Source organism: Castor canadensis, chromosome 12 (genome assembly GCF_047511655.1).
Source record: "Castor canadensis chromosome 12, mCasCan1.hap1v2, whole genome shotgun sequence".
NCBI lineage: Eukaryota > Metazoa > Chordata > Mammalia > Rodentia > Castoridae > Castor > Castor canadensis.
In genome coordinates this window covers 116,234,048-116,260,320 of record NC_133397.1, presented here as the reverse complement: position 1 = coordinate 116,260,320, position 26,273 = coordinate 116,234,048, and the positions used below count along the sequence as shown (strand labels likewise).

General features: G+C 37.1%; 1 protein-coding gene across 3 annotated transcripts in view; it reads right to left on the bottom strand.

The window, feature by feature from the left end:
• The window catches only part of Vav3 (vav guanine nucleotide exchange factor 3), a 341,328-nt gene that overhangs the window by 148,137 nt on the left and 166,918 nt on the right, over positions 1-26,273 (bottom strand). For all 3 annotated transcript variants that reach the window (XM_074050867.1, XM_074050865.1, XM_074050866.1), the window contains 8 exons: positions 25,517-25,620; positions 24,239-24,338; positions 21,618-21,713; positions 18,278-18,346; positions 16,579-16,665; positions 13,595-13,680; positions 11,931-12,063; positions 11,130-11,239 (listed from right to left, as the gene is read on the bottom strand). In XM_074050867.1, the coding sequence (XP_073906968.1) occupies positions 11,130-11,239; positions 11,931-12,063; positions 13,595-13,680; positions 16,579-16,665; positions 18,278-18,346; positions 21,618-21,713; positions 24,239-24,338; positions 25,517-25,620 (785 nt within the window). The remainder of the gene's footprint in view (positions 1-11,129; positions 11,240-11,930; positions 12,064-13,594; positions 13,681-16,578; positions 16,666-18,277; positions 18,347-21,617; positions 21,714-24,238; positions 24,339-25,516; positions 25,621-26,273) is intronic.

Below are 26,273 nucleotides of genomic sequence, written 5' to 3'. Positions count from 1 at the left end.
TACTCTGAAGGACATAAAAGAATATATAGACTCCAACACAGTGGTAGAGTGAGACTTTAATACCCACCCCCCCAATCACCAACAGGTCATCCAAACAAAAAAATCAACAAAGAAATTCTAGAACTAAATCACACCATAGATCAAATGGACCTAGTTGATGTCTACAGAATATTTCATCCAACTTCCAAACAATATACATTCTTCTCAGCAGCCCATGGAACTTTCTCCAAAATTGATCATATCTAAGGGCACAAAGCAAGCCTCAGCAAATATAAGAAAATAGAAATAACCCCCTGCATTCTATCTGATCACAATGCATTAAAACTAGAACTCAACAACAAAAACAACAGCAGAAAATATGCAAACAATTGGAAGCTGAACAACACATTGCTCAATGATCAATAGGTCATTGATGAAATAGAAGAGGAAATTAAAAGGTTCCTGGAAGTTAATGAAAATGAAAACATGAACTATCAAAACCTATGGGACACAGCAAAGGCAGTCCTGAGAGGAAAGTTTATATCCATGAGTGCATATATTAAAAGGACAGAAAGATCTCAACTCAATGACCTAATGCTACATTTCAAAATCCTAGAAAAACAAGAACAAGCAAATCCCAAAACAAGCAGAAGGAGAGAAATAATAAAAATAAGGGCTGAAATTAATGAAATACAAACAAACAAACAAAAAAACCATAGGAAGAATCAATGAAACAACAAACAACTGAAGGAAATCAAACAACAAAAAGCTAGTTCTTTGTAAAAATAAACAGGACTGACAGACTCCTGGCAAACCTGACTAAAATGAGGAGAGAAAAAAACCCAAATCAGAAATGCAAAAGGGGAGATAACAACAAATACCATGGAAATCCAGGGAATCATCAGAGACTACTTTGAGAACCTATATTCAAATAAATTTGAAAATCTTGAAGAAATAGACAAATTTCTACATAGTTATAACTACCCAAAATTGAACCAAGAGGAAATTAATCACCTGAATAGACCTATAACACAAAATGAAATTGAAGCAGCAATCAAGAGTCTCCCAAAAAAGAAAAGTCCAGGACCTGATGGATTCTCTGCTGAACTCTATCAGACCTTTAAAGAAGAACTGATACCAACTCTCCTTAAACTGTTCCACAAAATAGAAATGAAAGGAACACTACCTAACTCATTTTATGAGGCCAGTATTACACTCATCCCAAAACCAGATGACAGCTCCAAAAAGGAGAACTATAGGCCAGTTTCCTTAATGAATATCAATGCAAAAATCCTCAATAAAAAAATGGCAAACCGAATCCAACAACATATCGGAAAGATTATTTACCATGACCAAGATGGCTTCATTCCGGGGATGCAGGGGTAGTTCAACATACGCAATCTATAAATGTAATAGAGCACATTAATAAAAGCAAAAAAAACCACTTGAGCATCTCAATTGATGCAGAAAAAGCCTTTGATAAGATCCAACACCGCTTCTTGATAAATGCTCTAAGAAAACTAGGAATAGAAGGAATGTACCTCAACATTGTAAAGGCTGTATATGACAAACCTATAGCCAACATCATACTTAATGGAGAAAAACTCAAACCATTTCCTCTAAAATCAGGAACAAGACAAGGGTGTCCACTATCCTCACTCCTATTCAACATCGCCCTTGAATTCCTAGCCAGAGCAATTAAGCAAGAAGTAGAAATAAAAGGAATACAAATAGGTAAAGAAACTATCAAAATATCCTTATTTGCAGATGACATGATCCTATATCTTAAAGACCCAAAAAACTCTACCCCAAAACTCCTAGACACCATAAACAGCTACAGCAAGATAGCAGGATACAAAATCAACTTGCAAAAATTATTTGCTTTTCTATACACCAACAACAAACAAATTGAGAAAGAATATATGGAAACAATTCCATTTACAATAGCCTCAAAAAAAAAATCAAATACCTAGGAGTAAACTTAACAAATGCTGTGAATGATCTCTACAAGGAAACCTACAAACCCCTGAAAAAAAGAGATCAAGGAAGACTACAGAAGGTGGAAAGATCTCCCATGCTCATGGACTGATAGAATCGACGTAGTAAGTATGGCTATACTACCAAAAGCAATCTACATGTTTAATGCAATTCCCATCAAAATCCCAATGACTTTCATCACAGAGATTGAAAAATCTACCCTAAAGGTCATTTGGAAACACAAGAGACTGTGAACAGCCAAGGCAATGCTCAGCAAAGAGAGCAATGCTGGAGGTATCACAATACCCAACTTCAAACTATATTACAAAGCAATAGCAATAAAAACAGCATCGTACTGACACAAAAACAGACATGAAGACCAGTGGAACAGAAGAGAGGACCAGAATATGAATCCATATGACCATGCCCACCTTATTTTTGACAAAGGTGCCAAAGACATACGATGGAGAAAAGACAGCCTCTTCAACAAATGTTGCTGGGAAAAGCGGTTATCTGCCTTTAGAAAACTGAAACTAGATCCATGTCTATCACCCTGTACTAGTATGAACTCAAAATGGATCAAGGACCTTAATATCAGACCCAAAACTCTGAAGTTAGTACAGAAAAGAGCAGGAAACACTCTGGAAGCAATAGGTATAGGCAAGGACTTCCTCAATAGAACCCCAGCAGCTCAGCATTAAAGAGAAAGGATGGACAAATGGGACTTCACAAAATTAAAAAGCTTCCACACAACAAACGAAATGGTCTCTAAACTGAAGAGACAACCCACAGAGTGGGAGAAAACATTTGCCAGCTATACATCAAACAAAGGACTGATAACCAGAATGTACAGGGAACTCAAAAAACTAAACTCTCCCAAAATCAGTGAACCAATAAAGAAATGGGCAACTGAGCTAAACAGAACGTTTTCAAGAGAAGAAATTCAAATGGCCAAAAAACACATGAAAAACTGCTCAGCATCTCTGGCCATAAAGGAAATGCAAATCAAAACCACACTAAGATTCCACCTCACTCCTGTTAGAATAGCCATCATCAGCAACACCACCACCAACAGGTGTTGGCGAGAATGTAGGGAAAAAGGAACCCTTGTACACTGCTGGTGGGAATGCAAGCTGGTGCAACCACTCTGAAAAATAATATGAAGGCTTCTTAAAAATCTAAACATAGATCTGCCATATGATCCAGCAATCCCACTCCTGTGGATATACCCAAAGGAATGCAACTCAGGTTATTCCAAAGGCACCTGCACACCCATGTTTATTGCAGCACTATTCACAATAGCCAAGTTACGGAAACAACCAAGATGCCCCACTACTGACGAATGGATAAAGAAAATGTGGTATTTATATACAATGGAATTTTACTCAGCCATGAAGAAGAATGAAATCTTATCATTTGCAGGTAAATGGACGGAACTGAAGAACATCATTCTGAGTGAGGTTAGCCAGGCTCAGAAGACCAAAAATTATATGTTCTCCCTCCTATGTGGACTTTAGATCTAGTGTAAATGCAGCAATGTTTTTGGACTTGGGTCACACGCTAAGGGGAAAGCACATATGGGAGGAATGGGGATAGGTAGGAACCCAAAACATGAAAGTGTTTGATGTCCCCACTGCAGAGGAGCTAATACAGAACCTTAAACCTTAAAGCAACAGAGGTCACTATGGGAAGAAGATCAGGAAGTAGTAAAGAGGTCAGGTAGAGATGAATCAATCTGGGTTGTAATACACTTGTTTATGGAAGCAATGCTAGGAATTTCTCTGTATAGCTATCATTATCTCAACTTCCAAAAACACTATATCTTTATTATTGCTTATATCTTCTCTTCAACAAAATTGGAGAAAAGGGCAGAACAGGTTCTGCCTGGAAGTGAGGGGGGTGTAGAGGAGAGGGAGGGGGTGGAGGGGTGAGCCACGGTGAAGAAATGACCCAAGCAATGTATGTACATATGAATATACGAATAAAGAAAAACAATAAAATCTAATTGAGGATTAAAAAAAATCCTAAAAGTAATACATGTGACATTAACTGTTAGGTTTGGAATAAATTAAAGCTTGCTTGATAGCACAGAATTCACTGTAGTAAAGATTTCATCACTTCCTTAGAGGAAACCATACACCAAGTACAACAAATGGCACAACCAACAATTCTAAAACCAGCTTATTCTTTGTGTTCATGTCTCAACTACCCAGACAAGCTAGAGACAGTACAATGATCACGGCAGCAGGTTAAACTCTCCTGGTGAGAAAGAAGAAAAGAAAATCAACAAATTGAAGGCTCTGGTATAAAGACTCAGGAAAAATCACCACTAATTCGGCTTAATAATTTTATTTGCATTGAATTTTAACCATTTTAATGCTTATTTGTTGATAGAAATTTTGAAATCTCTATCCTCTTTTCTTCGTGAAACATATGTAGGAATGCCAGAAAAACGTCAAGTCAGCATTAAGAAGAACCAGAGAAAGGGGAGAGAGGTTGATCCCCCATAGGCAACAACAGAACATGAATACTATTTAACATTTACTAAGCTTTGTCATGCATGAAATCCTCTCTCATGTTTCTAGATGGAGCAGGCTACAGAAAGACTCCACTTTATGACAGCTGTGATTTTTCTGAGCACTGTCCCATGTCCTGCTTCCTTTTATCACTGCCAGTATATTCTCTATGCCAATTTAACTGCCAATTTTGAAAGGTTATAGACAATACATTAGATTCGGGGTGAGCTGAACTGGCTTCAACTTGGGAGATGAATGTGGATTAGGTCAGCATCAACAGGACCTGGGGGCAGAGGATTGGGTTGGCACGGGATTCCACACCTTAAACAAATTCTCTGTGTGAAAATCTGATCAGGAAAGCCTTTTAAGGAGAGAGAAAGAAAGGTGTTTTTTAGAGAAAATAATTTCCCTAGAAAAACAAAATGCATTCAGGCAGATAAATACAGTGATGATTTGTAGAACGGTATTTTGGCCATTGTGTCAGTAAGGCTACCAGTTCCCAAATACACAGTGAAAGGTTTTGGACACCCAGAAGAGGCCAAAGCAGCTGCCACCACAGTCAAAATGTCACTGCCACATAAAGCGAACTCCCTGGCCAAGTCTGGACACCACCAGTCTTCTTTTCACCTTCTAGTTTCTCTCACTGTGGCTCCCCTGGGAGGGCATTTCAGAATAAACAACAGGCACAAAAGGCATTCCTGCTGGGAAGAAAATGCTTCCAGAGCACAAAGAGCATCACTGATTAAAAACTTTCCTTGTTGATATGGCTGACTGCTGCTCAGAGAGAAGCTCACACTGTGTTGCTGCTTCTGGTCTGGATTCTTTGGGACTCACCGTCCTTCCCAATGAACCACTAACAAAAGTTACTGAAACTTACTCTCCCAACAGGTGCACTCTGCTCTTTGGGCAGACATTTCAATTACATGGTAAAAAAAAAAACAAAAACAATGCCAAATATAGATCATTCATTCAGATCTGTTTTTGTCTTGGTGGAGGTTTAAGCAATGTGGAAGTAAATTACCATAATGGTCTAAGCAGAAATCACTGCTACTAAAAAAACACACTTGTACAAAAGGCCACAGTGTGGTTCCACCCTAGCTGAGGTCATATCCTGGTAACACATTCTCATTACGTTCCCTAGGCCTTTATCATCTTAGTTGTGTTCTAAGAGAAGGGTCACCAGCGATGGTCCATGAGCCAATATGGTCCACCAACTGTTTGATTGGAACACATCACAGTCATTCATTTACCTATCGTCTGCTGCTGATTAGAACTTCCCAATGACAGAACTAAGTAGTTCAAAAGAGAACAGTGGCCTATAAAGTGTAAGATCTTTAATCTCTGACCTTTTTACAAAAAGTTTAATACCCCTTTCTTTAAGAGAAAAAATTTGTTGTCTCAACAGATACTTACTTACACTTTTGAGAAGATCCAAACAGTCTAGACCTCCTGATAACTAGAGCAAAACAAGCATGAGGAAATGGATGGGTTGTGAGGCTAGAAAAAAAGGGTGGGATTAAAAGATGCAGGGTTAACTTTGGTTCTTTACCATTATTGTTGATATTTTACCAAATACAGTAAAGAGCCAACAAATGTTAGAAGTAGGGCAGAACATGGTTGGAGCACCTGGACACTCAGTGAAGAATGGACTGGTTGAGAGAGGCAAAGAATTAAGAAGCAAGTTAGACATTCATAAGGTTTACACCAGGGTGGATGGCAATGGAGAGGAGAGGCCAATGGACAGAGTCAATCTGCAGAGATTGGTAAGAGATGGACTTCATGTGGACAGAGAGGGCTGTGTCAAGGTAATTATTGACCTCCATCAATTGATACTTGAACAAATAGGATTGGAGGGAGTGGTGATTTGGGTAGAAACATCAAGTTCATTCTTGAAATTGAATCCATTATATGATACCTGAATATTAATATATTTAGAAGTAAAAATATTTAATTGCAACAGCTGCCTCGTTGTTACATACCCATGGCTTTTAATAGTGCATAGCAACAAGGAAGTGTTCAATAAATATTTGCAGAATAAACAAATTTTCCTCTGGTCATTATCGCTCTGGCATTCAGAATATCTAAGCAATATCTTTTTATTAAAAATGTTTGATGAAATATAATTTTATACTTGAAATGTGAAAAAAACATGCTATTTTTTTTTTAATCATAGAAACTAAATTTTAAGAAAATGTTCTTCCCTGGTGGACCCTGGGACTTTGAAGGAAATGCTTTTTTGACTTCTGATTATTTAAATTTTTCTTTTTAATTCTGTGGCATTTGTGCTCCTTGTTGTGACTTCAAATTCCTTCTGGAAATAAGCAGGGAATAAATTAGAAAGCAGCACTAAGCCTTGGATTAAATGTGGTTTGTGGAGTTTTATGGCTAGATTCTTGCTCTTCACCTCACCCCCTCTCTTTGGCAGCTCCTTTTCCTGGGCTTGTCCTGGGAAAGGCCAGGCTTGGAGTCTCCCCTCCAGATGCTTAAAGTAACAGTGAAGCCTGGTCCCAGATCACCTCCCCAGCTCTACCGCCTCCATCCCTGTGCACATTCTCTTCTGGCCATGACTACTAGTCTTGGTGTTTAACACGGAAATATCCCGAGCTAGTATTGCAGCAGACTGACCTCTGTGCTGTCTTCCCTTGGGCCATCCCTGCAGCACTGTCTGGTTTACACTACATCCTCCCGAAGTCTGAGATACTAGCTATAATACTGGGATCTGCATCTTCAAAGGGGCTTTCTCCATTCAAGAAGGAAGCATGAATTGTTCAGTTTTCAAGAGTTGGGTCAGAAGAAACTCCAAGCAAAAGGACTTTTTCCTTTCCCTTCAACAAACACTACAAAGACTCATTTAAAATCTACTACTTTCTACTGCATGCAATGACTTCTCCTCCTTCACCACCTATTTTACCTTTTTTCTCTCTTTCCAACTCTTCTTTTTTAAACATCTCCTGTCCTATGACTCCACTTCTTCATTTCATATTTTACCCAGCTTTGGGTTATTCCTGGGACATTTAAGGAAACTGATTCCTGTGTCTTATTCACAGTAAAAATAAAACAATAAATAAAAATAAAATAAATAAAACAATAAATAAAATGGAGTTCATTTTCAATAACAAGATCTGAGTCCTGTTGCTTATTTTAGTACTTTTATGAGTAAAGAAAATTCTGTGTCCTAAGATCCCAAACTCTTTTATACATGATACAGTAACAACCTTGTTCAAATTTGCTCAAATGGTCCTGTGATTACTAGTTTCTTGAGCTATAAAATGGGTAGAAGGCTTATTCATTTAAATCTGACAGGAGAATTCTCAAAAGCACAATGATTGTAAAGGGATGTGAGAAAAACACATCTATAGTTTCCTACCAAAATTTGGAACATGGCTGCAGACACTCACATCAACATTTTCTGCCATCATTAAGAAAACCAGTTTAACCCAATCAAAACATTCACCATTCTATTTCACAGATGCCTCAAAGGAATTATGAGAGATAGGTGGTGACTGAAAGCCCTTCTGGAATAAATAAAAGCAAGTAATGCCCATCAACCCTCCTCTTAAAGATTTAAATGTGTTCTCTAGAGAGGGCTCCCCAGAACCACAGCTCTTAAACACCATTTGACTCCACAATTGTTTCAACAACTCAAGAGCAATCAGTCCTGCTACCACTTTTCACAGGAAAAAAAGAAAAAAACTCCTCCCTCCTGTCCTACCAAGAGGTTCACTGTTGCTTTTCTCGTTGTTCAGCTTTTCCTATAGAAGTTGCCAAGTTCTAACATGGTTCACTGCATATTTTAAATGCTGGAAGTAGTTATGGCCAAGGAAGGTCAGAGACCTGGCTACTGAGCAAGGATAGGGGTAGGGTGCCTGGAAAAGATGGTAGCTGAGATTTAGGTCATCACTGGAGAGATGATTTGTGTTCACTGCATCCTTATTATTTATTTACTGTCATTCATGCTTCCTATGGTCTTTTTTTAATGTTCTAAATGAAGAGCTATATTTTAAGCGCCTTTTAAGGTGATTTGCAATTACTTTAAATAAAAATGATCCAATCGTCCTATAAACAGAATTGCCATCTTCTGTAAATAGAACTGGCAAACATTTCATCAGTCTTAAAAATATTAACTCCCTTGATTAACCACCATCCTCCCACCAATGACTGACTCCCTTTCCTTTTCAGAGTTTCTAGAAACTTAAAAAATTCAGGACACTGGTAAACACACGAGAAAGAAACTATTCTGTTAAGACACACAGACTTGCTGTTTTTCCTGCATTGTCATGAGTGCTACAGGGGTTTCTTCATTTTCTTTTATTCTCTGTGACTTTTAAGAGCATTAGAATTTTAAGTAACAGACAAAACAGCAAAACAGAACCACTGGCAAAATCTTAAGCATCAGACTTACCTAGATTTTTCTAATTTCCTAGGTACAATATGAGAGTCCAAGACAAGAGCTATCTTAGAAAACTATAAGCCAAAATATCATGGTTTTTCAACATAAGCTTCAAAAAAGAAAGGAAGAAATGAAATAATAGAATATTATGATACCTGAATAAAATTCAGGTTGTGATTTTTATCTTACCATACATGGCCTAATTCCAGTTTATAGACACCCTCAAATTCAACTCTGGGCAATTCTCCAAAAAGGTACTCCCTCCTTGTCACTCTCTGCATGTTCCCTGCGTGTGCTGCAGCCAAGTGAATTCATCCACACTCTTGTATGTATGTACCGTAAAGGAGCACCTGCTAACCTGCCTGCAGCTAACTACCCATTCCCTTCTTCCACAGAAGAACTTTGATTCTCAACTGTGCACAATCCTACCTGGAATAAAGACTGTAATCCCCAGCCTCCCTCATCAGGTGTGGCCACAGGACTAAGTTCTAGTCAGTGTTATATAACAGAAGTACATGTTATTAAAGATTCTGCTACCTGGAATGCAGGCAAGAGCCATCACAGCACCCTTCTACCTACCACAGACTCTTTTACACGAAAGTAATACAAAGCATCCATTTTGTCAAGTCTTGGGACTAGGGATTAGCTATTTGATTTAGGGCGAGTGAATGAAATAGTCACTGGTACGTCTACCATACGTTCCAAGGAGTCTGCTTGCTCTGAGACAAGAAATTTAGCTCTTCTCCTCTGCAGAAATTCCTTCACTCATCCTAAGATAGAGCCAAACAAAACCCATTGGAAAATTCTAGTCTACCAACCTCCCACAAGAGCAAAGACTTGAGGTCAGCTATGCCTGTTTACATTCTCATCAACTCCAGCACCCCAACACCTGCCCCATGCCAGGTGTGTCTCACTGAAAGGGCACACTAGATGTAGGATGCAGCCCACTATTAACCATAGCCTGGGCAGAGGTCACCAACTTCATCATTTGTACCCCACGCCAAATGTGCCCCTTTAGCGAGGCACTACTTGTTGTGCAAAACTGCTAGATGCTTTTTTAAAATTTATGTTTAACCAGTAACAGTTAAGTTATAAAGACTATTACTATATATTGGAAGGTACTCTCTAGTGTGTTAAGTACTCAGAAATGTAGTAGGATCCTAAATATGACAATTTTAATAAGAACAGAAATAACAGATGTCTATTAATCAATAAATGCCATGAAACTTCTATTATACTACTTGACCAGCACGCTGCTGAGGCTAATATTTGAAATTCAAAATAAATTTCACTATACCTTTTTTACAGACAAGGAGACTGAGGCTCTCCAAGAGTAAATGATTTAGCTAAAACCTTGCAGCCAGCTCATGCCAGAAATAACAGAATCCAGAATTGTCCATAGGTTTAAAATACTTTAGCTATTCACTCCTACCTCTCAAAATATTAGATAAAATAATCTTAAAGGAATCTTTAATTTCTCCACAGAAGTAACACAAAACAGTCTAATCCAACATCTATTTTATTTAACATGAGCATTTCTTAAAAACATAAAACAAAAAAAACCTGATAGAATATCAACAATAATGATAGAAACAAAATAAATTACAAAAGTGTTTTCTCTCAATTCTACCTTTGCTAGTAGTTTTACTTCAGGGTGACCAATGTGTTTCCACAATATAAGTCACTTTTTAATTCGTAGACATCAAGACTAAAAAGAAACACCTATAAAACACGTTTGTGGGTAATGACAGCTCTGTGTGCCATTTCTTTTGAAACAGATCTGACTTATTTTCCACCTTTTTGTTGAATTTCTTCTTTATTTTAAAGAAATTATGCTCTAAAAGCATTCATTGAATACATCCAAATTTAGGCAGGATTCAGACAATAAATGAGTTTAAAACAGAGGGAAGAAATCAACCTTTCTATTGTAATAAGGTATGTGCAACATATGTATATATTTTGTCTATGTGAGGGTATTTTTATCTAATTTAAAGATATATATTTTAATAGAGATTACATTAAAAGTTTATCATTAGAAAGATTAATATTTTCTTGGGCTGCCGAGTGCTAAAGAATTAAAACAGCTCTTTAAGAAAGCCAAAAGGAAGGTTAGAGCTCCCTCTCTCTTATTTTTGAAGAAATTCACCGAGGTTATCAAACACACAGCTCCAGAGCCTCCAGACACAAACGTTAGCGAATACTGGCTGTTCGTTATTCGTAAGTGATTAAAATAGTGGAAAATAACTTTTAAAAGTAGAAATACTCACAAAGCCATTTCAAACTGTTCCAGCCATTTTTTCTTTAAATCTTTTGTTTTGCAATAAAATTCTAACCCATTTTGTCCTTGAGTATGGATGAGGTAGAAGCCATAAGACCACTGTTAAAATTAATATTCTCTGTGTTAGTATCCATCATTTATTACAAATATCACATTTCCAAATTCACTAGCACACCACCTTAGCCATGTAAAAACACCTCATAATATCATCAATGCATACATTATGAATAATCATGTTTATTATTGTAGCCAACTTTGGTCTGCAACAAATACACTTCACTGTCTTGATCTGAAGGCAGTAGAGATGGTCAGATCAATGGTGGTACTTTCAACTATAACTCACAGAAGCCTGTGCCTGGTGGCTCTGAGAAAACAAAACACCTGAATCGATAAGCCAAATCTTAAAATAATGTACAGTCAGGACTCCATATTCATGGGTTCTACATCCCCAGGTTCAACTAAACAGATGGAAAATATTTTTGTAGTTGCATATGTGTGGAAAAAGTACAGACTTTTTAAAATTTCTTGTCATTATTCCTGAATACCGTATAATAACTGCTTATACAGGAATTACACTGTACTAAGTACTATAAGAAACTTAGCGATATTGTAAAGTGTAGAGAAGGTTATATGTGAACCCTATGACATTTTTGCAAGGGACTTAAACACCTGCAGGTGTTGGTATCCGCAGTGGAAGAAGAGTCCTGCAGAGCAAGTGATGCATTAGCTTACTCTTCCTGGCTATTCAAAGTCATGAGTAAACTATAACCATTAGTGTCTGAAAAGTCACCTTTTTATTTTCCTTATCAGTAGTAGGATTATTGGCAATTTTGTACTGCTGAAGGTCTATTATCTCCTTCATTTCGTAGTTATCACCTTTTCTTTTACATACAATCACTGCCAAATCAAATAAGAAGATATGCCTGTGAAAGGGGGTGGGGGAGAGGAAGAGAGAGAGAGAGAGAGAGAGAGAGAGATTGAAATTAAAAAGTTTAAAAGCATATATATTAATTTTTTCCTGGTAAGATGTGGCTGCACCAACCAAGCATTCTTCCTTTACATAAAAGATAAGAGGCAGGGTAGCACAATGAGAAGACTAAGGAACGTGACACCACCAGCACTGTGTGACCGGGCATTATTCTTTACCACACAAATGGCCTCAACGCATCTTAGCTCCTTCATTTAAAAAATGGACAACACCATCCCAACAGAAATGTCCATACTGCAGAGCTGTTGAAAGGACTAACTGAGATGAGCTTACAGCTTTGTTCATGAGTAATTACTCTTTCTTATTTAAAAGCTCAAAACTCAGAAAAGTATTAATGAGTAAGACCCCAACTACCTTTTCCTAAGTTACTAGCCATCAGTCCAAATGCATAGAGAACGGTCCGTCCCTTTCACACACAGAACCAGATTAAACCCACAGGGCTCTGGCTGGGTAGCTTTATTACCACCTTCATTTCACTGGGGAGCAAATTCAGGCTGAGAGAAGTTAGATCACTCACTGAAGGTCCTATTGCCCAAGACTGACACCTAGGACTAACTTCAGAGCTGTGCTTTTATACTTTATGTTGTTCCTCATGATTTAAGGAACCACTAGAAACACAAATTAGTTGATGTACAAGCAAAACATAAACCAGGACAAGTGGTGGCTACATTTCCATGTTCATTTTTCTTCTTATTAAAAACCGTGTAATTTAGGGGAGAAAACAAACCTTATAACCCTATCACTCAAAAGCTGTATTTGTATGCTTTCAATAGCCTTCAATGATTAACATGAATATATTTTTGGATTTGATGATTTAATATCTTTCATGTGTTGATGACCATGATACAGCACAGAGTTTTAATACTTTCATCACTTTTAAAGTCTTAAGTTTTAAACAATAGTGACTTTGGGGCTACCTGTGGAGCTAGGGTATAAGGAGAAAGCAAGAGCTGATGCTGCCCCCTGCTGGCTGGCTTTCTCTTCTTCAAAGATTCCAGAAAAACATCACAAAAGCATCAGTTTGACAGTCACACAGGTAATCTTCAAGGACTCCACCTACAAATTTCCCTCAAGAGAAATACCACATCATAATCCTTACCTGGTCTTTCTTAGGCCATTTTCCATTATTTTTATTTTTTAATGAATACTAAAAATCAATTGTGCTCTCATGGTAGCTGTCTTCCATTTCTATTACAATTTTACTCCATACATTTGTTTTTTACATCAGGTGATCATTTGTATTTTTCATTTCCTTCTTAAGAGCTTTCTTAGACAAAACAGCAGATACCAGAACAGAAAGAGAAACACCCATAATATCTATATTTGAAAATTTTAGGAACCACAGGTTGGTCTGTTCCTTGTTTCTCCAGCCCCTTCATTATGGAAAACCTGTTTACTGTTTAAAGGTTGTACTCAGTCTTGCAGTACTAATTGCCAATGTTTAAAATAAGCACTGCTCTTCTCACCTTTCTTGTTTTGTATGCTTGTCCAGAGTGGTTATTCGAATTTCACCATCTCCCTGAGGTCGTCCAAAGAGCAAAACTGGTTGGTTCTAAAATATGAAATGTGAAAAAAATAAATAAAATAAAATATGAAATGTGTATGTCAGAGTTTTTCATAATCACATAAAAAAACAGAAATAAATTGTAATAAAAATATTTTCCCAGGACAACTATCTTATTACATTATAAATTTTATCATTTTTACATATTTTCCAGCACACTTTAATCTAAAAAGCTCAGAACTACGTGATATACTTTCAAATGCCATCTGTCCTTTATAAATCCAAGGGTACCCTAGGGACATTAATTAATTTCACTTATAATCTTAAAAGGGAAGTTAGAGAGCAAAAGAGAGAAACAACTAGAAAAATATAAACCACAAGACAATTCCAGGGACTGCTCCTTGTCATGGCACCCACTGTAACACAGGGCAAAATATGTAACCCCTGATCTTGTAGAACACACTGTCCAGTGGGGACAAATACTCACAGAAGCACACAATTACAAATGCACAATTGCCCTGAAGGCAGAGGATAGAAAGGGAGATCTAATTTGGTCTAGAGAGTCAGAGATGGCTTCCTTGGGCTAAGAGCTTCTGACTTAATGATTAAAAACAATGAGCTATTTCCCCGAGGAAGACAATAAAAGTATTTTAATAGAAGTATGTATGAGCATTTATAGCACTTGTTAAGATTATCACTGACATCTACATATTCCATTGTAATAAATGGCACAGATGTGTAGTTACTTAACTATATTACAAGAAAGGACAAAAACAAATGCTCCCTGTCAAACCTTCAGTGATGTTTTTGCAGAAATAGAAAATAGTATGTACATATGTATGAAAATGGAAAAATGACACCTGTTGGAACTATTCTAAGAGTAGGGGGGGCGAATAAAGGAGAATGATGGAGGGGTGAACTTAACTAAGATATATTGTAAGCATTTTTGCTTAAATATCACAACGTACCCCCAGTACATCAGTAACATGATGATAAAAAGAAAATTCCATCCCAAAATTCATATGAAACCTCAAGGGACCCTAAATAGCCAAAACAAAACAATGACAAAAACTTACAAAAAAACAAAATTGGCTATCTTGCACTTCCTGATTTCAAAACTTATTATGGAACTACAGTAAACAAAACAGTGCAGTGGTGGCATAAAGACAGACATACAGACAATGGAATAGCAGAGAGCCCAGAAACAAGTCCTCACATATATGGCCATAATTATTTTCATCGAGGGAGCCAAGAACATTCAACAGGAAAAAAGTCTTTTCCACAAATAGTCCTGGATAAAATGGATATCTATGGGCAAAAGAAAAAAATTGGACTCTTACTTGGACAGTAAGAGTAGAAGCCTGGTAGCCTGAGGCTGGAGGGAGGGGAATAGGGAGGCTGTGGGAATAGGGAGTACAGTTTCAGTTTTGCAAGGTGAAAAAAGTTCTGGGAATTGATGGTGGTCAGATACAAAATGCTGTGAGTGTACTTCAGGTCCCAGAACTATATAATTAAATTTTTACAATGGCAAATCTAATGTTATATATATTTTACTACAATTTTTAATAATAGTTAGCCACAGGTAGGTATTATTCTGAAGAGGAAAGGATAATGGGAGATTATAGAACAGGATTTATTTTAGGTTAGACCTTGAAGGAAATAGAGAATAGTGAGAAAAGGAGCTCTAGACTTTGAGAAGACTATAATCAAAGAGAAGACTACACGAATGCATGGAACACCAGAGATTCTAATAACTACGGTGGAATATGAGTTCAGGAATAGAGTCTAAGTCCAGACCACTGAGGGATATAAATCTCTCTGAAGGAAGCAACAGAAAATCTTGACATGTTTGGAACAGACTTGAGTAAATTGAGAAATCCACCATTTGGAGCTTCAACTATGTGAAGATTTGATTAGAGGCTACTGGGATGGGAAAGGAGCTCGATGATGGTGTCTTGGATGGGGAAGTGACTGTAGGCTCGAGATGGTTCAGAGGAAGCAGCAATGAAATCATTCTACCAAAAAAAAAAGCATCTTAAATCTATTCTCTATTTGTACTGCCCAAAGGTTGATCTGAACTTCCATTCTGTCTGGAAACCACTCCAACAGCCTGCTTGCTGACTAGACTGCCTACTTAAGGGTCTCCTAGAAAAATGTAAATGAGTTTTGAGATATTCCCCGGTAGAAACTGTGCACTAGCTTCCCATAGTAGTCACAATGAAATCTCAGCCCTGGCCTTGGTCTATGAGGCTGTGTGATGCAGAACCTCTCCACCCTCACACTTCAGAGCTCACTACCTTCCCATTCACTCTGGATTCAAATCACTCTTTACAATTGAGTTTCCTGAATACCCAGAAGTGGTTCTTGCCCATCTCTGGGCATTCGCCTTGCTAAGTCTTCTAGTTGAATCACTCTCCCCCTAGATCTTCTTGTGGCCTCTTGTTTTTTAGGTCTCAGTTTAAAAGACTAGTGACGTAAGAGGATTTTTTTGTAGTCATAGAAAGTTCCCCTTATTATCCTGTTACAGCACCCCAGTTAGAGCATCCATCTCAATATGCCATTTTTAAACTGGGTCTTGACTGCATGCTTAACCAGGAGACAATTTTATTTGTATTTATAGTCACCCCCCCAGCAAAGCATCTGGTAAACAGAGGTCACCCCATAAATGTGTGTGATACGAGTATGTGAGCATTCCCATGTTTGGAATTCGGACTACTGGGAGAAGAGGCAGAGTGTGACAGAGGAAGAGCCAGGCAATGGCCAGAAGTTCTGGGACGATGATGACTCATAGGTGCTACAGGGTATCAGTATGAATGCTGTCAAAAAGAAGAATCAGGAGAAAAATCTTCAACAGCAGAAACTTGAAGGTAATCTATCTTTTCTTCAAGAATGAATTTCCCCTAACTTGGGGGTGAGGGAAAGCTGGATAGAAGGATAATTACATACCAAATTTTCTATAGATAGCTGAAACTGCTTAATTTCACGAAGGGTCTCATTATCTCTTTTCACTTCATTCACATATTGTGCCAAGTCCTAAAGAATAAAGAGAAGGGTACAAAAAGAAGGCACACGAAGATTAGAAAAGAGATGCGAACTGCTTTGAAAGAAAACACATCATTAATTCCATTAGTGGTCAAAGTAACCGCCATAACTTTTCAATGACAATAAAATAAATACTTGGTGAATCAAAACTGCATCTCAAAGGCAATTTTATAATGTCTGGAGTGCAGCTGGGAAGACTAAAGAGTTGTCATTTACCACACCCCTGAGAAGAATAAAACATGCAAACAAAACATGCTGCTATGCAAAGCAGCAAAGGGAAACTAGGTCAGAGAGGGTAAATTCCAAGCACACTGACACCTGACCTTGGTAGAGTTGTATCTGTACACAGGTTAGAGCAAGGAAAGAACGAAGGATTAGCAGGGAGCAAAACGTAACTGGAAGTCAACCTAAGCAAGATTGTTCTCTGCAACCAATTAATGTCTTGTTTGCTCCTGAGAGCCTTCAGTCAAGGTGGCTGGTTCAACTGTAAAGAGTTATTAAAGGAGAAATAAAGGAGAGGCAAGGAACTAAACAGCACAAAAAATGAATTAAAGTGAACAAAGACCACTGGCCATATTTCTCCATGTGCCTTCACCTATTTTAAAATGGCTTTTCTCATATTTGAGGAAACATTAGCTAATCTTCCCATACTGTAACTAGCTATTTTTATTTCATGTGCTCCAGATTCTTCTGTTTTCTGAGATCTTTTTCTTTTTTTCTCTGCCCTCTTAAATTCATCTGCAGGAATACAACTCTGCAAAAAGCAATTCCTAACCTTGTTTCTAACTTTTTTCCACAGGATGCATCCATAAACTACCTCTTTCAAGATAGGACACTTGGTCGGACCTTTTTTTGGTAAAAAATAAATTATTGTGTTATGGGTCTGGATAGTGACACAAAGAACAGCTGAACAACAGAGCTAACTCTAAAACTGGTACAGGGACACAATAGGTAACTATACATGGTTCTGAGCACTGCCACACTGCCGTCTTGATTTTTAAGAACAAATGTTTGATGATGTTTAAGTTATGGGCAATTATTAATTATTTCTTTCAAAGTCTTGTTGATCAAGCATAATGTGGAGGCTGGGACTTGATGTGTTCCCCAATATGGTTAAAACATCTGATTTCGTCTACCTGTACCTCTTGATTTTTCACATTTAACTGAAAATAGAAACCCAAAGTGAAATTCACTTATATAATGCATAACATCAACAACGGTAAGCTGGTGTTGAGATATCTGAGGAAACTGAGTCATGGGGGTGTCCCTAAAGTCACCGGCTGGCTTGCAGCTTATGGTTTTCTATTAGTTACCACAAGAAGAATGTGAAACAAAACCATTCTACTGAATCACTCCTGAAGGTTGTGACAGCTGGCAAACTTGCAGAAGAGTTCTTTTAATATATGTCTTGGTTTCATGTGTTTCGTCTAGCAATGAAATCTGTGTAAGGATATCTATTTCAATAAAAATTATACAGCTCTCCCCACTAATAATAAACTCATATTATATTAGCATACCATATGTTCACATAAGCAATTTGAATTCTATTGTTTTTAGGCAAGAATAAAAAAATATAAACAAATTACTGCTACAGTTTTCTCACCTTCATTGCATCAAGAGCCAGTTTCAGGTTTGCCTTCTCAACAGGATCAAGGGTATGTTTGACCAGTTCCTGTGTGGAAGGTACAGGTGAGTGCTACTTTCCTCAAATTAAAACACATTAAAAATAAACCACTGTCAGGCTGTGATAAATTTTATGCCACTAGGCTCCATCTTTTTTGAGAACTTCAAATTGTAAGAACAGCAAATTGACACCAAAAGAGCACAAAACATGCTTAGACACATTTTCTTGTCAAAATCAATGGGAATTCTGTCCCACCATTACACCAATGCTGCTTCCCACAGGTTATGAAAGATCTCCCGATGGCTAACTGAGCTGACACCTGTTACTCACAATCACACATGGCTTCTCTATAGCTTTTGATTCCACTGCCCACATCCCCCTTCATCTCAGGGATATCAAGAGCTTCTCTTTATTGTCATTGCTGTCACTGGCTTTTAAAAAAAATACATCCTAAATTTCTGCCTACTACTCAGTCTTTCATGTTCATCTACATTCTAGAAAATTACTTTTCCCTACAATTTTCAACCTTGTCCCTCTTTTTTTTATTTTGCATGCTCTACAGATTCTATTACAACTGACATCAACATAAGCCAGCATCATGAGGCAATCATTCTCAAATGCATCTGCTCATCCCACATGCAGCAAATAGCTTTACCTGGGCATCTCACAGAGCCCTCAAATCCGACATGCCTCAGACTCAGTGCATCTTCACTGGGAACCCTACTCTTGGTCCTGATTATGACTAAGTACTGGCACTTGCATCAGGGTAATTACTTCAGTCAAAACCCAAAGTGTGTCCCAGACTCTGCCCTTGCATTTCCCTCACCATGTCCTATTGTTAATTAGTGTCCTGTCCTGGGACCCACCCTCCCTGTGGCTACCTAGATCAGCTCCTTGCCCATTTTCAAACACGTTAATACACTGGGCTTTGATTAGACTTCTAACTTAGAGTCTTTCCTCATGACAGCCTGTTCATTCTATTGGTATCAGAGTTCTAAAATGCAAGTCAGAACCTCTCTCTATGCTATGTAGACTCCTGTGATACTCCACAAACTCCTGAGTTGTTGTCTATACTGACCTAGTCACACTTGAGATCTGAATTCTGGAAATTTATCTCTCTCTAACTTCCACACAAACAACTTATATTCTATTCATACCAAATTAATTGCAAACCTCAAATGATGTTTTAGTACCTAATCCAACAGAAAAATGTTCTTTTCTCTTCTTAGAAAATCTTCCTCTCTTTGACTCTTCCTTCAAAACCCAACTTAAGAAACACCCTCTGTGAAATTGAGAGGGATCTACTCAGGTTTCCAGCCTCCTTAAGACAGTTATTGAGAGCCTTCTTTGTGTCACTTTTGTCCTTTCTGTGCACTTATCATATTGTGTTGTTCTTAGATTACATTTCATCTTTCCCTTCTAACTGGTGAATTTATCAGTATAGAGCCTGTCATACTGTGAGTGGCTAAGCTGTGTTTAGCATAAGGGAGCCACTCAAGAATTTTTAATGAGGCTGGGCACAGTGGCTTCCATCTACAATCCCAGCTACTTGGAAGCAGAGATCTGGAGGATGGTGTTTCAAGGCCAGCCTGGGAAAAAAGTTACTGAGACCCCCATCTCATTCAGTAAGGTTGGATGTGGTAGCATGCAGGAGACATAAATAGGAGGATAACAGGACAGGACAGCCTGAGAAAAAACACAAGAACCTACTGGGAACATAACTAAAGCAAAAAAGGACAGTGGGCATAGCTCAAGTCGTAGAGCACTGAGTTCAAAATCCTAGATCTTCCCCCCCAGACCAAAACACTAATCTTGAATGTATTCAGTGCCAGAACTGCTTCCTGTGTAAATAGGACCTATAAAAGGTATTTAGAATCAAAAGTCTAATCTTTTATTTCTAATTTTAATTCTACTTTCTCAAGTAAAATAGCAAAAAATCCTAAAGTTTCCAGCCCCCCCTACTATAAAGTATTCTAATTTTCATAGTCCATGATTTCAAAATATCAAGCATTTCAAAAGTTACTTCTCCATAAAAGTAGAGTGGTTAATACAAGATGTAAAAATTTATAATCACATTTGTTCAACAAGTTTCTAGTCAGCAGATACTGTCCCCACTGCTATTTTGAGATGGAAATAACATTTCTAGAATTCTTACCTACATGTGGTACACAAATTTATAAAGCTGCCTATTTTAGAAAGCCATCATAGAACTTAAACATACTCTTGAAATTTAAAACACAAAATAATCCAAGAGAAATTTGGAGGGGGAATCTCACTCACTTTCAAAAAATATAGTTGCATTTTACAGTATTTTAAGTCAGTGTAAAACTTTGTAAGAATTAAAATAGATATTTCTTTTAAATTATACCTTCTAAATTCTTCAATCAATATTTGACTACGCCAAAGTTACAAAATAAATTATTACCGTATTTCAGACATTTTTTAGTTCTATGATGCCTGGAAAGCTGATTGCTTATGTCTTCCTTATTATTTGTTCATAAAATCCAATTTGATTAGGTTGCTTGGGTTTAGGTCTCATAAATGTTTTAATGCATTTTTAAGGAATAATCAGGGTTTGAATTTTTCTGATTCTCAGAACAAAAATAGAGATGACTAATAATTTTGTAGCTACAGTTCAAGAACTTCAATACACAAGATGTTCAAAGCACAGCAGACTCAAAATTATATTTCACATACAGGTAGTAGATCTTTTGAAAAATGACATTTCACAAGCATCAGCAGAGTTGACAGACTAATACAGTAAGACATTTCTTTGGAGCAGAACTAATGAGTCTCCTGGTATAGCTATCAAATTAAATTTATAAGACTCTCCACCCTCATTAGAGGACTAACCGTGGAAACCATAAGCTTTGTGGGTTATAAAAAGAATCATTTCAAAATAAATTTAGTCTTATTACAATTTAGTACAATAAAAAAGATGCAGAAAGAAGCCACATGCAATCTTCTTTTGCTTCTTTTTATAAGGTAAAGCATCTAATATAACTAATCTGCCCAAATTCAGATGCCTTGACATACTAATAAATGATTACTGCTAGCTACAGAACACTTAGTTACAGGGATATTTTTATTTGTTTTGCCTCATTTTTAAAGCCAATCCTGTTTGAAGGACACAAAATGTGACTTTGTGGCAAATGTAGAATCATCTTTGCTAAAAGAAAAAAAAAGTCCAGTTGTTCTAGACACTTCCCACTTAGTGATAATAACAATTTGACCTTTTAAGGGAATATGGCCTAATGCATGGAGTATTAATGTTTTGTTGGATAAGTAAGTGAATAACAGATACTTTCAAGTCACATACCTGGAGAAGGAGGTGATACTTTAAAACACGTTGCATGGGAACCACAAGCAAATCTCGAAGAGTAAATTTTCCATTATTTGCTCTTTTGGAACATTCCTAATGAAATAGTTCAATTTTTTGTTAGTTTTCTCAAGGGATGTCATAAACACTAAAAGATGCAATGTGAAGAAACAGCCCACTACAGAATAAATATTTTTGCTCTCCTCCTTAACAATCCTCTTTAAATAATAGCAAGTATCTTCAATTAAAGAACAAACGAGTCTTAGAGCATTTCTGATCAAGTATGAGTCAAATGTAAATTCTACTTTATGAATGAAAATTATTTTTCTCTGGTGAAATCTCATGGCCCTTCAGGGTCTTTCTCAGCTCACCCTTATCAGTCAACCTTCTACCTTCCCGGCGTGCCTAGGGACCAGACATCAAGAGCAAGACTCTACCCATGAGGCGCCATGAGCCTTCCACACTTTGTGCTTTGAATTATTCAGTTCTGTCCAACCATCCTGTGCTTTTACCAGCCTTCAATAAATCCATCATCCTCCGTACAAGATGTTCTTCTAGGCCGTTAGGAATAATTCCAACCAAAATGGTTCTATCTCTCCTTCCCTTCCTTCCTCCCTCCTTTTGTCTGTGTAAGTGTGTGCCTGTGGCCATTTAATTATTGTTGTACATCACAGCTTCCTCAAAACATCCTTTGAGCCTCTAAGAATCTGGTATTTGCTTAATAAATATTTATTGAACTAAATGAAATGAAAAATTTGCCAAAATATAAATGAGTACAACTCTACTCAACATTTTTTAAAGCCTAAGATTTTACTTTTTTAATCTCACACTCCCCTTTCTTAAAAGTTTGCTTTCAAACAGTGTTGCTTCTTCATTGAAAACTGAAATTTGGTAACTCTTGGTTATGTGACAAGTCGGTTCGACTAATAACTTTCCTAAGTTTACCATTTTTCACAATCAAAAAAAAACTCAATAAAGTATCATAAAAACATTATTGTTAGTTAGCAACATTTTACGTTCAAAATCCTCACATCCCAGACCAAAGGCTTTTTCAGTTCACTGAGGAGTTGTGCTTAAGAAAATACTCACACTGAATACTGGGGTGAATTTGATCAAAGTACATTATACGCATGTGTGTAAATATCAAAATGAAACCACTTTGCACGATTAATATATTCTAATAAAAATTACTTTAAAAGAAAAAGTAATATAGGTGGAGAATATAATCAAAGTACATTATTATACACATCTGGAAATCACAATGAAACCCCTTTGTATAAGTGTTATATGCTACCAAAAATAATTCTGAAAATAAAATAACAATGAAAGTACTTCTGCTCACAAGTTTGTTTACCCTTGGCCTACACTTAGCTTTTCTGGCACACTGAAATACATACTACCAGGAGCTGTGAAGCAAAAACCATCAATTCTAATGGTCTCAGTGACTTAACAGGTATGTCTGACTACAGATCTTAGGGAAACATCTTGACGGGTTAGTTTGTGTCTTATCACTTATCACAGTTCATTGAAGGATAACTATTTCAACTGATTTCTTGCTTCTACAGATTGTACAGCATTTTGGGTCATGGGTCTCAAATAGGAGGTTAAGCTGTTTTTACAATGAGTGGATCTCATCTCTCTCACTGCATTTTCAGCTCCTTGGAAAATGGAGGTTGTACTTCTTATATCAAGCCATCCCAACAGAAACAAAGTTTCTGCTAGGAACAGGAAATTTTACATCTAAAAATCTGTATGTGATAGAAATTTTGGGGAAAGAAAAATCAGTTCCTTTAAGTTATAAGTTCAGGATATAAAGAAACCAGAATACTGGCCTTAGTTATACTGGGGCTAGAAACAGGTGTAAAATGCTTATTGGCACTGAAAATAAATACAGGGTGGAAATAACTCCTCTGAAGCATTCTGACACACTTAGCTTAAACTCAATTGTAACTGAAAGGAAAATAAAATAAGCCAGGCCAGGCTTACAGGACTGGTAAAGAGGCTCTTTTACCCTTCACCACAAGTTTTCTTGGTTCCAAGTGGAAAAGAAAAAGACAAAAAAAAAAAAAATCAATACAAACAAAAATAACCACAAAACAGAAAACAGGAAGCCAGCAGAGACACCATGGATAAAGATGCTTTCCCTCCATCACACTGGGGCTGGCAGCAGGCATCTCCAACAGCGTAATGTCGGAGTATTGCGGTACCTTCTTAAATACTTCCAAATCAGACCCTGGTCAGAAGGGGAGCTTTTAAGCTGAGAAAAAAAATCATCTTACTCATCCTACACCTCTTACTACCCAGGTCACCCTGGGTAAGTTACTCTAATATCCCCAAACTCAGCCTTCTCACCAACAAGCAGAGAAACTTAATTTTATGCACCTCACAGAGTCCAAAGACCTAAACAGATAATGTATATGAAGACCAGAGTCATAAAAGCTAGATTTGTGACAGTTACTATGCCTATGCCTATGTTATCATTTTATAGAGTTGTCTACTAAAATATTTTATAAAACTGACACGAAATATTTAGAATGCACAGGGAAATGTACTCTTGCATTCATCAGGAAGGAGAATACACTGCTTTTCATTTCATTTTACTTTAGGTCAGAAACAAGTACCTCTAATTTCAATTTGACATCTTCCTTTGTCTTAGAAATGTAGTCTAAATTAGAGATGGCCAACTCCACTCCACTGCAGTACTGCCCATAAATAACCAATCTGAAAAGGAAGGAGATAGAGGAAGAAATCTGTCAGGCAAAAAGAAGCAATCATGGAGCAGGGGGTGAGGCAGAATTCCATCTCTTTAAAACCACAGTTAGAGAAAAGCAAAGCAGCAGGAGAAATTCTTTTCTTCAATACAATCACATCCACAGTCACAGAATGAGGGTCACTCATATTTACACACTTGCTTTTGGTTCCAAATCTGAATAGGATTAATTCCAAATACATTTTTCTAGCAGGTAGATTTTACAATCTGGCTCAATGAGCATTATCATTTAAATATATGTGTATACATGTGTGTACACATTTCCTTTTTAAGCTCCTATTAAACACAAACATTTTACTGTCTACTCATGCTCAGAAGTTTTATTTTCTACACCAATTTTATTGTAATCAGCATGCCTGCACTCATTAATTACCCTCCTACTCCTTGCTACTTTTTAATTAAGGGATATCCATCATCCAGAAAGTGGGCTGAGAGGCCTAAGCGGTGTGGGGTAGAAGAGGGCTCACACCGCACGTCGTCTGAGCCCGCTCATGGATAGTCCACAAAACAGATACTTTGCAAACAGTTGGGTTTATTGTTTCTTTTAATTATCCACTGGAGAAAATGACAAATAAATTGTTAATATTTACATAAGTGTTGACATGAAGCAATTCATTAACCACTTAGTACTAAGAACCAGAATGTTTGATTTAAATGAGAGAGCATTACATTTTAGTCAAAATTGCTGAAAATTCTACTTCGTGTGAGTCATTCAGAAGTCTTATTTTTAACCTACTAAGGGAAACTGCCTTTGAATATGAATCTAATGCTCCAAAACAAAGAATTATAAAATATTAGGGTTGAAAAAAGCAATAGGTATCAGCTAATCTACCCCAACACTTACAGATGAGAAAAGGAGGACCCCGAGAGTTAAAATGGCTTAGTGACAGTAGTAACAAGACCTGGGGAACAACCTCAGCATTTTAATTTGCAACACAAAAGTCTCAACACCATTATGGACACCTTTTAAAATAAACTACTGCCCTGAGATGTGACATCCCATGTTCTAATTACTACCCAGGGAGTACTGGAATAAACAGTAGAAATAGCTGTTTGTTATTCATTTTAACACTAATCTTCACCAAAATTCCAAACTAATAACCACATTTTCTTTAAATGTAAAAATTACCTTTCCTTGTAGTTAATGAAAACTTGATACAAGTTCTGGTCATTCTTATTTACAATGGAATCATGAATCTCTTGCATTAAGTTCCGATGAACTTTTACAAGTTCCTTAGGGGGGGAAAATGTGAAAGAAAAGTTGGAATCAGAACCCAAAAATCTATCCCAAACCAAAAGAGTCTACTGTTGCTAGACCCACCACTCAGGCTATAAGGAATTTTCTCAATATATAAACCTGCTACCATTAATGAAGAAAAGAGAAGGAGGGGACAGATCCAGGAGGAGAAAGGACTTGGAGGGACAGGAGAGAAAAATGAAAGAGGGAGAAGGAACCCAGACACTGTATGCACATATGAATAAATGAAAAAAAAAAAGAGGGAGAAAGAGGAGGAGGAAAGGGGCAGGGAGACAAGAAGAAAGGGAAAAAAGACGTGCACAAGAAATGGCAACTTCAGTTCTGACTAGAAATTTCAATGTCCTGAGTAAAAAGGAAATTATCTCACTAGTTATTATAGTATAATTTATTCTTTGTATAAAAATATGTACAGCTTTTCATTTTATAATCACTGTAAATTTTTAAATAAAACTAAGTGCTTAATATTTTATTGATGGAATAAAGTAATGATTCATGTCCTTGGGACACAGAAATGTAGATTTGTACTTTGGTCAATTAGTGGTGTCCTGGTACTAAGCTAACAATAACCCAACTAAATTACTTGAAACCAGGTAACCAATGATACATACATAAGAAGCAAATATATCGT